Below are 16,088 nucleotides of genomic sequence, written 5' to 3' on the forward strand. Positions count from 1 at the left end.
ATATAATTTCATCCTTCAACACTTGGTTTATTGGAGATTAAACTTCATAATTTGTTGTGGTTTACTTTCTTTATACTTATCTCAGTCTAATAACTCATGTCACAAGTTTGGTTAATTATCTAGTTGCCTTAATTTTTTTTTATCTATTTTTTTAATTGATATTTTTTTAAAAAAATTCATTAGTCAATATCTTCAATATTTGGTTAATTATGAATTTGGATTTGTTATTTGTTTCGGCCTTTTTTCTTTAGAGTTATTTCAGTTCATGACTCGGATCAAAGGTTTTGCAAGTTAACCCCGTTTCAAAGGTTTTGCAAGTTAACCTAGGTACACTTAAGTCATTTTAGTGTGTCCTTTTTTTAGATTGAATTTTTCTCAATCTCATCATTAAAAAATGGGTTTACTGAAAATTAATTTTTATAATTTGTTTTGATTTGTTTTATATGAGGTTATCATGGTCTCATGATCTAAGTTGTAAATTTGAAAGGTTAACTAGAGTTGACCCTGGTGGATTCTAATATTGTTGTCTCAATATTTTCTTAAAAGTATGTCATCTTAATATTTTTTAGTCAAACTATATTTTTTTTATAATTATTCAAATTATCTTTAGACCCGTTAAGTCAATCAAGTCACATCAAGTTAACTCTCATATGATTTTTTTTTATTAGAAAAATGCTACACCTGTTAAAGTTTCTTTTTATATTAAAAAATTGATTTGACTCGCAACATATCACATGCCAATGATCTAGTAATCACTAAATAGAGATGTTTAAATTTTAAAATGTTGTTTAAATACTTGATATTATATTTAAAATTTGGATAGCATAATTTCAATTGAATTGGAATTGAAATTATGTATATTGAATTATATATATATATATATATATATATAACTTCTGAAACGATAAGCCAAAATGCTCTAAAATTAAAAATGTATAATTCTAATTAAAGAAAAACAAAATCTTAACCAGAATAGAATTGACAACTTTGATTGGTAGCACCAAGTGGATTTATTCATCAAAATAACAAATAATAGTTTTAAACCCCTTTACGCGCGCGCATATATTATTAAGTAAAAAACTAAAAGAGTTAGCAATTGACTATTTTAATTGCTGTAGATCTATATTTATTGTCATTTTAGATTTACATAGTGTTAATTTTCTTTTGTTTTTTTACCCTTCAACTTTTTTTTATTTGATTCTTCCGCATTTATTCTATTAATGGTTGGGATTGATAATTTGTTTGTAAGAATTCAATGTTGGTTTCATGGGAAAGAAAAACATTTTGCCATTCTTCTTGAGCTTAATTTTGGAAAAGATTGTTTAGGTTTATCTTTTTTTTTTTTATGAGATCAAAAACCAAAGAACTGTAATTGATCATTAGAAAAACTTCAATCCCTCAAAATAAAAAGAAAAGTTGCAGGTTTTAAAGGGATGATTTTATAAGCATCCAAACTATTTTCTTTTTAATTTAGTCCTTAGTTACAAAAAAACAAAAACAAAGACAAACTCTTCAATTTAGGCCCTGAATCCTATCTGACCCAAGCTCAATGAAGGCCTAGTTGAGGACAGAATAAGGGTAGGGAAGTAAAAACAATTGTTGACCAATCAAGTTAGCGTATTTTGATTATGTCCATAACTTGGGGTTACGATTTTTGCTTTAATACCTGGTAGATCAAGGAGTGATTCGTTATATCTTTGCATCAAAATTAAAATAGTTAAATTTTTCATATTGATTATTTATTTAAATTCATCTCATGTTTTTATTTGTCATCCGAGTTTTCTTTAGCCTGTCAAATTAACTTGGTCACGTTGTGAGGGCTTCCTCATAGTTAATTTGATGCTCAACCTATGCAAACAATCAGGTTAAGAGATTTAAATGTTGATATGCTAGGTCGATCTTAATGATATTATCAATGAGTTTTCCACGACATAACTATTTTTTTCGTGTTGAAGAAAACAATGTCAAGTAAGATTTTTGTTTTCTAGATTTGTTTTAACTCATTTTGGACTTCAACTAGGTTAGCTTTGTCCACCATGGGACTACACCTAATGTTTACAAAAATAAGTTCATAAAAATATTACTTACACCTCAAAGTCTATACTTCCAACATAGCATAAGCAACAAAATTAGTTTGCATCTATAATAAAGAATCAAGATATGGTTTTTTTATGGCAAAGGATAATTTTTTCATTTGAGAATACAAAATCTAATAGAAGTGGTGTGCCAAAAGAGAAATCCATAAGATTTTTGGCTATTTTGTCTCTGTAAAAGCCCCATATATCTTTTTATTTGTTTGTTTTATTTTTTATCGAATATTTTTTTAATTTGTTATTAACAAAAAAAAGTTCTAAGAACTTCAAATTGAATTTATTATTTTTATCAAAATAACTAGAAAATTGATATAATTTTTTTTTCTTTTTTCTACATTATATAGAATTGGTAAAATCTTTTGATTTTATATATATTCTTACATTTGATTTTTTTTTCCCTCAACAATTTTTATATGGAATCTTTTTTAATAAGACTGTTTCAATGAAATTAATTTTTTTCCTTTAAATAACATTCGTTTCTTTAAAGCTTTTTCTAGTAAAAGAAAAACCAAGGTTGCTTTGTCAAGAATTTTACTTCCTTATCTTATAAAATACATTCTATTATTTTTTTTTTTAATGATGAAATGACTTCCTTTTTAATACAAGAGATAAAAATCTAACTATTTATTAGAGATTAACATCATAAAAAACTACCTTACTCCATCGATTATTCACATACTATAATGTAGAGCACTAAAACTAAATTAAGCTAATCTATATACTAAAAACTCCAAAACACAAATTTAATACACCTAACATTATGATATTGTTGATACAATTTTTTTTTAAAAAAATCAAGCCCAAAAGGTTAGGTTGGTAGTCTTTTTCACATCATATATTTCTCTCCCTTTAACCATGCACACCTCTTCCAAACAATATACACTTTGTTTGGTCAATCTAAGTTTTCTAGACTAATCTAATGACCTAAAAAGGACTAAAAAAATCTAATGGATAAGATTGGTGTTTAGATCCAATGGCCAGAAAAAACAAGCAAGATATAATGGTAAAAAAGAACAAAGAAATAAGTTGGATAAAAATCAAAATAGGAGAGAAAAAAGAAAGAATTAGATGTAGGGGTCGGACAATGACAACACTCTCAGGACTATCGAAAAGATCTTAATGAGATAAATTTATGAATACATTGGAGGCCAAAATAGGCCACATATTATGTCCAAAGGCAACAAGTGGCTCACGTACTGGCTAGGCCAAACGACTGGCATTCCAAGTGTTTGGGCCAAACAACTAGCTTTCTAGTTGTTTGAGCCATGCCTAGTAGGCTAGAAACCTGGTATTTCGAGCCTTGATTTGATCCCGACTCACTTTATTTTGTTCAATCTTTTCTTGACACATATCTCTATGCTTTTCTTCAAGTTTCCAGGTGATGTAGATGGAAACAACATGAGAAAGACAATAAGTATAAGAACACAAAAATCTACAAAAAAATATCACACAAAAACTCTAATTTGTAATTTTATTACTATATATTTTTCTCGAATAACTTGTCTATTTAAGAGGTTTACAACTCCTTAAATAAACCCAAAACCAACTTAAACAAATCAAGAAATCTGAAAAATAAAGGAAAAATAAAAAAGTCCTAAAAAAATTAGGAAAAATAAAATTATTAAGCATAATATTTAATTTCCTAAACTAAATAGAAAAAAAATCAAGGAAAAATGATTTTCCTTAAAAATCTCCAATATCACTAAGAGTCGGATGTACAAACTTTTCAAGCATATAATTTTTTTATACGCACAAAACACTTTTTTTATGTAGTGTAAGCACCATTTATCTATTCAATGGTTATTTCCTTGTACTATAACCAACCAACATCTTCATCAATAATGCATGCATGACAAAAAGAAAATTCTCATTTTTTTAGAAAAATATTGCCACCAACACCTCCACCAATGGCAAGCACAACCCTACATTTAATGACCCAATTTTCTGAAAAAATATTTTTTCTCTCTATGAAATAAGTTCATGTACTAGGTGTATAACACAAGTAAGAATGAACAAGTCCTAGACTCCATACATAGACTCTAAGAGATAAAAATAGACAATATCTTCATTTTATTTTATCACCACTCCCTATCACTCCATTTTATTTTATTTTCCTTTCATTATTTTCTTCCTTTTACATTTATTCAACTTAAATATTGAAATGTCTTCTAAACCCACAAAAGACTTGGTTTTTCAGAAATAATCTAGGCTAGATATAAAAACATGCATTCAAGACTAATCACCCACCCAATATAAGGTTTTTTCACGAAGTCACCATAAAATAAAAGGTTTTACAAACTCTAACCAATCTAAAATAGGAAATATGGATTCTAATAGTTTGGTGAACTAGATCATGGTCGTGTAGTAAACTTCGATGATTAAATGCCAATGGGTGTTTTTCTTTAGGCCATGTTTGTTTTCTGGAAAGTAGTTTTCGGGAAATCATTTTCCAAACCTTTTCAACACTTTCTGGTCAACGAAAAATACTTTTTAGTCAAAGAAAAATTTGGCTTGGTTTTCAGGAAAGTGTTTTCCCTTGCTGTGTTTATTTTTCGGAAAGTGTTTCTGAGAAATCACTTTTCAAACTTTCTTGTGTTTGTTTGCCATTAGGAAAGTTAGTCAACGGAAAACACTTTTCAGTAAAAGAAAATTTTGGTTTGGTTTTCAGGAAAGTGTTTTCCTGAAAAATTTGGGCGGAAAACACTTTGGAAGTTGTGAAAAATTTAGAAATGTCATTATTTGTTGATTATATCAAATTTGATCCTTAAACTTTTGATTGCTATATATATATATATATATATATATATATATATATATATATATATATTTGTTTTTCAATTTCATCTCTTAAAATTTTATTTTTATATTAACTTTGATTCCTTATTTTTATAATTGCTATTTGCTTTTTCCTTATCATTTTTTTATTGAAATTTTTTATCTATCAAATTTGATCCTCATTTTTTTTATTGTTACTTATTTTATTTGAAATAGTTTATGAAATGTTGATTATTATTATTTTAATTTCTTCATCTTTCATTTTTTTTTAATTTTTTTAGATTTGATCTCTATTATTTTGATTATTATTTATTTTATTTGAGATAATTTATGAAATTATATATTTTCTTAATTTCATTCTCATTCAAATTTTTAAATTTGTAAGATTTGTTTGCTCATTATTTTAATAAACTTGAGAAAAATAAAATATTAATAAGTTATTTTCCAGCTCATTTTCCATGACATAACCAAACACTAGAAAAGTGTTTTCCAACTTATTTTTCATTACACTACCAAACATCGGAAAATATTTTCTTGGAATTCACTTTCCAAAAGAAAATTACTTTCCAGCAAACAAACGGGGCCTTAGTTCATTTTCTTCCATCATTAATAATACTAATAGCTTTTGATTATAGAATAATAATAATATCAAAACATAAAAATAGCTTTTCTATAAATGAAAATAGTTTTGAGCTAGGGAGAGTGTTTATTTATTTATTTATTTATTGTATATAAATGGAGTATGGACAATACTATTTTTATAGTATTTTTTTTTATTAAAGTTTGAATGATCGGAGAAAAAAATTATTAGATTGTCTTGGTATTGCTCCTCCTTACGATACAAAAATATGGGTTTACATAATAATTATCTACAATTTCCACTTCTTGTGTGAGTGAGGAAGCCATATATATACATCTGTAAAATCTTCAAATTTTTAAATAATGTTTGTAATTCAAGAATAATGAAAAAAGTCATTGTAATTTAACTTTTAGTTTAAGTAAAATGCGAGTCGAATATCTCATCATATCATCAACTTCGAATTTTTCAAATAAAAGATCAAAAGGATTATTCTTTTTTAACAAAACTAGAATCCACCTTTTGAAATAAATAGAGTTAGAAAAGATGTACTAACCAAAAAAAACTAACTCAAACCTTGAGAGATTATTTTGCTCATTAATATTTAAGGCGTTTACATTCTATGTTTTCACTCATTCTCTAAAGTTAAAAGAGAGAGTATTCAGTGAGGATTGAGGAGAGTGGAGATGGTGGGGGAGGTCGAGAGGGGATGATGATGCTAACATGAATGAAAAAAATAATGACTCAAATAGTACTTAAGAAGAATATTGATGAAATTGAAAATACACATGAAATCCTTTGATGAATTAGCAAAAACAGACAAAGCCAATAATAGGTTTGGGGTTTTCCTTTAAAACAATGCACATAATGTTTCGGATTATGTTTTATATATTATTTATAAAAAATAATCGGGCAAGCAAGCAAGAAAACCGAAGGACATTTTTAAATTGTTAGTTAGCAAGGAAGGAACAGGTAATGGTGGATGAATAAATAAGGTAGTTTTGTTACTGTACTGTGATAAAAATGATAAACATAGAAATATATTTAGTTGGATAAATATATAAAAATAAATCTGTTTTTCGGGATAATTTTAGAGTGAAATTATGTATTTTTATAGCAGAAGGTACAAGGAGAACACTTATCAATATTATCGAGAGATAATATTTATCATTTTTATTTCTAAAATATCATCGTAAAAAACTCTCAATATTAAAATTGTTTAAGACATATAAGAATAAAATTAATTATTATTATAGTTTTAAAACTCAACTCAATGTTTAATCTAAGGCAAAGCCTAGGTCATTAGTTGAAGTTTGAATCATGAGTCAAGTTGACCCGAGTCAATGTAAGAATAAAAATTATTATTATTATAATTTTAAAACCCGATTTGAGTGTTCGATCCAAGACAAGGCTCGCACCACGAGTAGAGTTGATTGTTAACTTTGGTCAATATAAGTATAAAAATAATTATTATTATAGTTTTAAAACCAGACTTCGGAGTAAACCTGAGTTGACCTGGGTCAACATTTTATTATCATAGTTTTAAAACTATATTTAGACGTTGATTAGGGCAAAACCCAAATCACGGATTAGGAAAGTCAATACGAGTTGACCTAAGTCAACATTTAAATAAAAATAATTATTATAATAGTTTTAAAACCCGACTAGTGATATGATGCAAGGTTCAAATCACAGGTGGGAATAGTCAACCTAGTTGACCCGATTTTTTTTTTAAATAATCAAAGTAATCTTATTTTAATCAATAAAAGAATTTTAACATTCAACATTAACATGATTAAAAAAAATTATGGTTGAATGATAAATTAATCTGTAAAATATTGGTTGGCTTGTTTTTTTTGTGAAATCCAAAACATGTATTTCTATATTGGAAAAAATACAAGAATATTTTGTAATTTATAAAGAGATAAGTTGAAGAGTTATAAATGAGATTGAGCAAAATAGTTTGAGTTTAATTTACATGCATGTTCGGCTTAACTTGGTCTGGGCATGGGCCTCGGATGAGCCTCAATTCAATTCTTAGGCATAAGACTCGAAGGCTCGAGCTTGGATCCTAGGGCTAGGGCTTGCCATCTAGGCTTGAGTTTGAGGGTTTTTTTTTTTTTTTTTTTTTATGCTAACATTTCTAGGATTTGAATTTATTATAAAATAATTATTTGACCCATAAATAATTATAGGTACCAACTCATTATATACATATAGTCCATGAATAAAAAAAAATATGTGAAGAATCTTCTTGAATATTTTTTTATACATAAAATGTTAGGATTTAAATCTAAAAAACCTGCTAGGCTATTTTTTTTTTTTTTTTATAATGTGTATTTAGAGTATAACGAGAAGAATTAATGTTGGTAATTCTCAATAAATTTTTATTCCAAAATCCACTATAAAGGAAACAAAGATTGTTTTACATAGAATTTTATAGGTTCTTCACCTCAATTTTCATCTTATTCTCCTCAATTAATTTAACCTTTGTTTTTAACAACATTCCACGCACTAACAATACACCAAAATGGTATCTTAAAGGCAACAGAACAATATTTCTATGGAAAGAAAATAAACAAATGAAGGAAACAAATACTTCAAATTAAAGGGTGTTTGCTATGTCAATAACAAATCGATAACGGACAGCTCCTTTTGCAAGACGATCCATGGCCTTGTTCACATAATCCATGGGAATAACTTCAACGTTAGCCTCTATGTTGTGTTTGGCAGCAAAATCAATCATTTCTTGCGTCTCCTTTATCCCCCCTGCCATGCTTCCTGACACTAGCTTTCTTCCTGCATAAATATCACAGATTTTACGAGAAAATTTCTTGCCAGATACATGGACTTCCAGGTGCTAGTTTTAAAGAAAGTAAATGAAAGAAGAGTGAGGAACAGCAGATGGTTTTTCTTACCGTAGAGGGGCATAGCAGGCACCTCCAAGGGCTTTTCAAGACTTTGGGCACCCACCAGTATTAGTTTTCCATTAGTCTTTAAGAGATCAAGCAGTGGCTTTAGAGGATGAACTGCAGCGACAGTGTCTATGATACCGTTCATGGTGCCAGTCGCAGCCTGCAAGATCAAATAAAAAAACAAGAAGAGGAATAGAGTGGACTTTTGACAAAAAACTGCGAGTGTATTGCTCCTCATGTACCTCCATTTGCTTCATGTCATGACTCACTATAAACGAGTCAGCTTTGAGTTGCTCAATCGCTTCATGGTGTTTGCTCGGAGATGTGCTGATCACGGTCACTTTCATTCCAAATGCCTTTGCAAACTTCACCGCCAGATGACCCAATCCACCAAGACCAACCACGCCCAGATGCATCCCAGCCTTGTCGAGCCCAAAATACTTCATGGGACTAAAAACTGTAATCCCAGCACAAAGCAGCGGAGCTCCACCTCCTAATGAGAGATTATCCGGAATACGAATGGCAAAGTGCTCGTTAACAACATATACATCGGAATATCCACCGTAATTGTTGGCTCCGCCGTCATCAAAAATAGTGTAGGTGTAAACAGTTTTGGAGCAGTAACTCTCCATGTCGTCTTGGCAATTCTCACATTTTCCACACGAGCCTATTAAGCATCCCACACCTGCTTTGTCTCCGACCTTGAACCTGGCTACCTTTTTCCCAACCTGGGTCACCACACCAACGATCTCATGCCTGTGGTTGAGCAAGATAATGAATTAGGTATGATCGGCTGGTAATGTTTCTTCTTCTTCTTCTTCTTCTTCTTCTTCTTCTATTATTATTATTATTTCGATGATGATATGTTAATATTAAGGATAAGACAGAAGGTGCATGGTATTATGATCTGATGAAAGCGTACCCGGGAACAACAGGATAGATAGCAAATCCAAAATCATTCCTAGCTATGTGCAGGTCAGAATGGCAAATCCCACAATATAAAATCTTGATTGTAATATCGTTATCTCCAGTAACCCTGATAGCATAGCAGGGAAAAAAAAAACACAAGAAAGAGAGAGAAATAATCATATATAAAATCCATTGATGACTAAAAATGTCATACAATTGTAATTCTATACATATATAACATATGTAAATAATGCAGGATGATGCTAGAGATTTTCTTTTTTTACCAAAATTCTTTATTAAGTGACATAGTATATATCATGCAATTGATATGAAAAAAAAAAAAAAAAAACATATTTCTCATATGCGCATACCTTCTAGTAAAGTGGAAAGGGGATAAAATTCCTGAAGAGTCTCTAGCTGCCCATCCAAAAGCCTTTTGAGTTTCTTCTTCTGCTTGTAACCTTGACATATCGATATATATCAGACTTAATTCGCTTCACTGCTTTGATGTTTATGTTATTGGCAATTGGTTCTATTTATATAAGTTTTCTAGGCGAGAGAACAGATTTTTTTTTATTATTATTAATATAAGTGTTTGAACCAACTCATATATATCTTAATTAATTTTATAAGTTCTGAAGTTAAGATTATATACATATCCAATAACCTTGAAATTTATAAAACTTAAATTATTAATTTTTTAAAAAATAAACTTAAAAACTGATAAATTACAGTCTTTGAATAAATTTTTAGTTTAGGGTGAGCTAAGCACGGTTTAAAATATCAAAATGTTTTAACTATTTTATTGAATGATTTTTTCAGTGATAATGAAAGGTTAATTATGGTGAATAATGGCGGCTGCTGGCTAGCTACCTCTTTGACAAGAAAACAGTACTAGCCCCTCTTCTCGCTTCTTCTTGTTGATTTTTCTTACGTTTTTATCATGAAAACAATATTCCATCTTCTCGCTTCTCGTTGTTTTTTCTTTTACTTGTTTGTCAAGAAAACAATTTTTTTTCTTTAATTTCTTGATTGTTCATAAATGTTATCCGAAAAGGTGTTATATTTATATCACACCCGGACAATTTACTTCCTTTTCATGTCATAAAACCTTCATTTTCAGTTGTCTTTTCATCCCTAAGTCCATTCATTTATTAAAACAAACGTGGATGAAGGTATTTATCATGAAAACAATATTCCATCTTCTTGCTTCTTCTTGATTATTATTATTATTTTTTTACTTATTTGTCAAGAAAAAAATTTTGAATTTTTTTTATTAATATAGGTGTTCAGGTTAACTTACTTATATCTCAACTAAGCTGAGAATAAAAGAATGGGTTAAGTTGTGTCTTAGCCTACCTTTCCTCTATGTGTGTGTGTGGGGGTTGGGGGGGCAGAACACGACAGTAACTGTAAGGATTATAACATTGAAATAATTTTACATTAATTTTCTATTCAGATATATATATGTTATACATTCTATAATATAGCCCCTTAAGCTAAGGGTGGAGGATCAACTCGAAACTTAATTAAAAAAACAGTAAAGGACGCAGCAAAAAGAGGTTTAGTGAAGACATCGGCAAGTTGATCCTGAGATGGGATAAAACAAATCTGAATCTCTTTCTTCGCAACCCAGTCGAGGACAAAGTGATAATCTACCTCAACATGCTTAGTACAGGCATGAAAAATAGGATTCGGAGAGATATAAGTCGCGCCAAGGTTATCTCACCAAAAGGTAGGAATATATATTGAAGTCAAATGATCTTAGTAGTACCGTCTGCTAATGTTTTATACTCAGCCTCAGTAGAGGAGCGAGCAACTATGCATTGCTTGCTGGATTTCCATAAAATCGGTGTTTAACCAAAGAAGATAATGTAGCCACCCGTAGACTTGCGATCATCAATACTACCAGCCCAATTTGTATATGTAAGACCATGGAGAGCTAGCAAAAGAAGAATCGCGAGTGATATGAAAGCCATAAGATGTCGTACCTTTAAGGTAGCGTAACAACGATCCAATGAGAGTCTGTAGGAGTATGCATAAATTGACAGACTCTGTTAACAAAAAAACAGATATCTGGGCGAGTGAAGGTAAGATACTGGAAAGCAGCACCCATGATTTGACAAAAATATATAGGATAAGAGAATGAAGTATCTAGCAATATAGTAACTTTTGAATGAGAGACTAGAGTGTCAACCGGTGTGCAAGAAGTTATACCTGCTCGAGTAAGAATGTCAAAAATATATTTGTGCTGACGAAGCATCAAATCCATACTTGTAGATTGAACTTCAATACCTAGAAAGTAGTGAACTATGCCTAAGTCACGAAGCTTGAATTCAAAGCTTAGTAACTGTATTAGGCGATGGAGCATAGCAGAGTTGCTACCCGTAAGCAAGATATCATCAACTTACACTAGAAGATAAAAGATATTAGTGTCACTAGATAAGATAAATAGGGAGGTGTCAATCTTGGAGGCAAGAAAATCAGTGAAGAGCAAAAAATTACTCAGATGAGTATACCATATTCTCAATGCTTGTTTTAAACCATACAATGACTTGTACAATCGGCGAAATCAAATGATGATACTAAATAACCTCCCTAATATCCAAGATAACAACCCCAAACTAATGATACTGAATATTAAATAGGGGATTGCTTTAGGCTAATAAAATGATGACTCTTCCTATTATGGATTAATGTCACAAATTTCTTTCATGGGACATGAGGCACTTGGATAAAACAAAAATCAAAAGATAATAATAATTAATTAATTATTAAGGTGTCATGATTAAAAAGAAGGATCGTTATCATGTTAAGTTGCTAAATAAGAAATAAAAAAAAAATAGAATGATTAGGTAAGAAGCAGAATGTTGCAGATTTGATGAATCAAATTCTTATATAATATTGAATTAAAAAAGAAAGATATTATGCTTCTGAAAAGGATAAGATGTTGTTTTTCCATTATTTCTCCCCTCTTAGATGTTTGCATGTTTTTATTTTATTTTATTTGGAATAGAACGAATTCTAGTGATCAACCACTGCTTTTATCAATCTAGATCCCTTGATTTGGTGATTAATTGAACCTATGGTGTCTAAAGTTTGAAAATGTGCAATTAAGTCCTCCACATTTGAATTTAACGGCACATTCCATCCCTCCGTCCACCTTCCTCCTTCTCTAGCTAGCTGTTAATGTATTAAAATCAAAGGCATTAGTTTATTAATTTTCTATTGTATGAAAATATTGCATGTCATCTCATCCCAATCTCATTTAACATTATAGTAAAACATAACAAACAGATTGATAAATTCTATACCATTGATGACATATATGCCATATGTCTGTGTAAATAAATAAATAAATAAAAATTAGTGATATAAAACTAATGAAAATATTTTAAATTGGTTTTTTTATGAAATATTTGTTGTTTGTTATTTATTTACTTAAATGAATTGAAATTTCATCCTATAAGCTATTGATTTAAGATATATATTGAGTTTTTTTTTTTATTTACATCTAATATTAGAAAGTAAAATAAAAGAAGCAAAGAAATATCTTTAATATGAGATCAATCATTATGAAGATCATTGCAATTTCTTATAGGAGGCTCTAATTATCATTTCTCAATAAAACTATTAAATCTAATTATATAGTTTTTTATGTGTGAACATATATACACACTAGCTATTTGACTCGAGTTCTATAGCGGGTGGTAATTTTTTTTGACATTGCGGTAGGACAGGTTTGGCCACTAGATGGTGTCTCACCCATCGTTTAAATAAGCACATATCAACACTTTTTATTGATAAAAAATCAATTATCCAACATAAATATACCAAAACTCTAAAAAAAGATGAAAATACCCTTAAGATGCATGCCTTGTTTTTTTTTTCTTTCTCTTTAAGGGTAAATATTTTATTTTACTGTATTATAACAAGTAAAAAGACCATCACACCCTTATCAACATTTCTATTTTTTTTTTAATCTTGGAGGTAAATAAGTAGTTTTACTAATTGATTTTTCTTAAAGATAAAAATACTTTCTAACCATTTTTTTATTGACTAATAAACCTTTAAAAATATACTAAACCACCCCAACACCAAGGCTTCCCTGTTTTACACCAAAGGACCAAAAATATATATATATATATATATTATATATATATATATATATATATATATATATTTGTTTTATCAATCTATAATATATTCCGTCTCTAGTACTAAAGTGTATTTTCTTTATTGCATATCTTGTTTTTTAGTTTGACCCTTCTCTCCGTATCCATCCATGCATGATGGCTAGATAACTAGTCTCGACATGGTCTTTAATTTGATTAACATTTTTTGTTGTAATCGTGGATTTTTAGTGTTTGTTGAATCTTAGAAACTTGACTGATAGAAACTTGAAGATTATGATGGTATTGGATTTTCTAGTTTTCAAAGCAAAAAAAAAAAAAAAAAATTAATCCAAACCAAACCAGTTTAACTTGGCTTGAATTGATTTTGAGTTCATTCCAGATTAATTTTTAAAAAATTTAAAATTCCAAGTTGAGTTAGATTTTTCCCATCAAACCAAACCAAAACACCACTAGTTGCAACCCCACCCCTCCCAGCTCTATTACTGCACCAAAGTACAAGAGCTTCTTCTGCCCTTAAACACCATTTTCCCTGACAACTTGTTAGTTTTCACTGTCGGTTGTAAGGACTCAGTACTAACAGTCAGCAGATCCTCAGATCCTTACTCCTGCTTCTTCAAGGGAATCCTCCTCCAGTCTCTTTCTGTTGAAAGAGAAAAACTGAACCAAATATATTTATTATAAGAACTAAGTTCATGGAACCTTGAATTGTGATGATCTTATCTTGTTATTTCCATTTCATAATTTCATATGGTGACAAAGCTGACTTCAACTTAGTACTTCGAAACATCTATCAAGGAAAAACCTCGAAATATATATTAAAAAATCAGAGTTATAATATCATCTCATCAGAGTCTTTAATCTTCATAAATGAATTGATTTTATATTCTTGAAAAATGAAGTAAAATGTGTTTGTTCTTTTATAAAGTTTGGCATAATATTTGTTGTTTATGCAAACTATTTATTTTGAGATTACTGATCTCTTGTCCCCCATGAATTGTATCTGGCCGGGTACTGTGCTGCCAGTCAATTTGTGAGCCTCAGCCACCCAATAACGTACATTGCCATCGATCAGCCTCTGCCTAACAACTTTTTCTATTTTCTTCCTTCACGCGCTGTGCGCTCCGTTCGTCTTCCCATGATCTTCTCTCTTTGTCATGCAAAAAACATATATAAACCAACCCCACCACCATATATATATATATATATAAAAAAACTTCAGAGAGAGAGAGAGAGAGAGAGAGAAGCAGGATAAACCATGAAGAGGGATGGTTCATCAACATCATCATCAGGCAGGAGTGAGAGTGATAAGGAGAGAACAAAACTGAGAGAGAGACAGAGAAGAGCTATTACCACCAGGATCTTCCATGGAATCAGGAAATATGGTGGTTACCAGCTTTCACCACGCTCTGATATCAATCAAGTCCTCCGTGAACTCGCCAAGGAGGCTGGTTGGGTTGTTGAGCCTGATGGCACCACCTACCGCTATAAGGTATTTAAAGTTGAAATTTCTTACTGGCCTCCATCTCTATGTAATTAATTTGCATTCTTTCCTTGATTTCCTCAGCTGTGCACCCTAAGGGAACTAAAATATGTTTGCTGGTTTCTATGCTTTAATATGAACACAACCTCTTTAACTAGATGCTCTTTAATTGCTCATTGCAAGGTTGTGAGCCGGTGCCCAACTTGTGGGGTGATCCCAAATACAAGCACCAACACGACACCTACCACCAGCAGCACCGTTATTGCTTGTGGTGGTGGTGGTGGTGGTGGAGGAGGAGGAGGAGGAGACTGCTGTCCAACCACGTCGCCGCGCTGCAATATCGATCCCACAATGATCAACCCCTACAACAACAACAGCCATGCTGGGTCCACATCCTTGTATGGTCATGAACATGGCTATGCAGGTAGTTGTACCGGTGATGTTGACAGTAATAATCCTCTTGCATTCTACATGTACAATGGACTAGCTAGTGGGCTCCACCACCCATCCACAGTCACAGCCGCGGCCGCCATCATCGGAGGTGGAATGAAGGTGCAGGTACCAAGTCAGCAGCAGCTTCAAGGGACGTACATCCAAGAGGCAAGGGCATCTAACCAGAACACGCCTCTGGGATCAGAAGACCAGTAACTGGGAGTCTTGAATTCCAAGATTGTCCTCATGTATATCCTGAAATTTACCACTGCTAGAAAGAAAGTAGGAAGTAGAAACATGAAAAAAAAAAAAAACCAATGCAATGCATATATATATATATATATATATATATATATATATATAGAGAGAGAGAGAGAGAGAGAGAGAGAGAGAGAGAGAGAGCTCGTAGCTTAACATTTGGTGGAGCAGGGTTGGCAAAGGTGTCTTCTAGTCCTATCTTAGCCTAACATTTGGTGCACGAAGGCTTCTACCGGGTTGCTTTCCTTTTCCTTGCAAGCTCTATTACCAGGACCAGGATTACTTTTAAATTTAATTAGTTAAAAAACTAATTTTTCCTTCAACTTCGTCTAAAGGTGTCTGATTTCATGTTTAATCTCTGACCACCAATATTTATTAGTTCAAAAGGTCATTAACAACAGAGAGAACGAAGCACAAACCAGGAAATGTCAGTGAGTCAGATCACTCTCCTTGAGTTGCCATCACGATTTACGAGCGGGATGTTGAATGCAACAATCTTGGCACAAGGAACGT

At 31.0% G+C, this 16,088-nt stretch overlaps 2 protein-coding genes across 2 annotated transcripts; one reads left to right on the forward strand and one right to left on the reverse strand.

The window, feature by feature from the left end:
• Positions 1–7,889: 7,889 nt before the first annotated feature.
• LOC118056929 (probable mannitol dehydrogenase) lies at positions 7,890–9,764 on the reverse strand. Its single transcript, XM_035069367.2, has 5 exons — positions 9,641–9,764; positions 9,283–9,396; positions 8,603–9,116; positions 8,364–8,520; positions 7,890–8,244 (listed from the first exon to the last, which is right to left on the reverse strand). Exons 1-5 carry the CDS (start codon positions 9,736–9,738, stop codon positions 8,051–8,053), a joined length of 1,077 nt encoding a protein of 358 aa, XP_034925258.1. The 5' UTR covers positions 9,739–9,764; the 3' UTR covers positions 7,890–8,050.
• Positions 9,765–14,388: 4,624 nt separating this feature from the next.
• Positions 14,389–15,964, forward strand: LOC118056928 (uncharacterized). Its single transcript, XM_035069366.2, has 2 exons — positions 14,389–14,894; positions 15,069–15,964. The coding sequence occupies exons 1-2, from the start codon at positions 14,661–14,663 to the stop codon at positions 15,531–15,533; spliced, it is 699 nt and encodes a 232-aa protein (XP_034925257.1). The 5' UTR covers positions 14,389–14,660; the 3' UTR covers positions 15,534–15,964.
• Positions 15,965–16,088: the final 124 nt, after the last annotated feature.

The sequence above is a fragment of the Populus alba genome, chromosome 1 (assembly GCF_005239225.2).
Source record: "Populus alba chromosome 1, ASM523922v2, whole genome shotgun sequence".
Taxonomy (NCBI): domain Eukaryota; kingdom Viridiplantae; phylum Streptophyta; class Magnoliopsida; order Malpighiales; family Salicaceae; genus Populus; species Populus alba.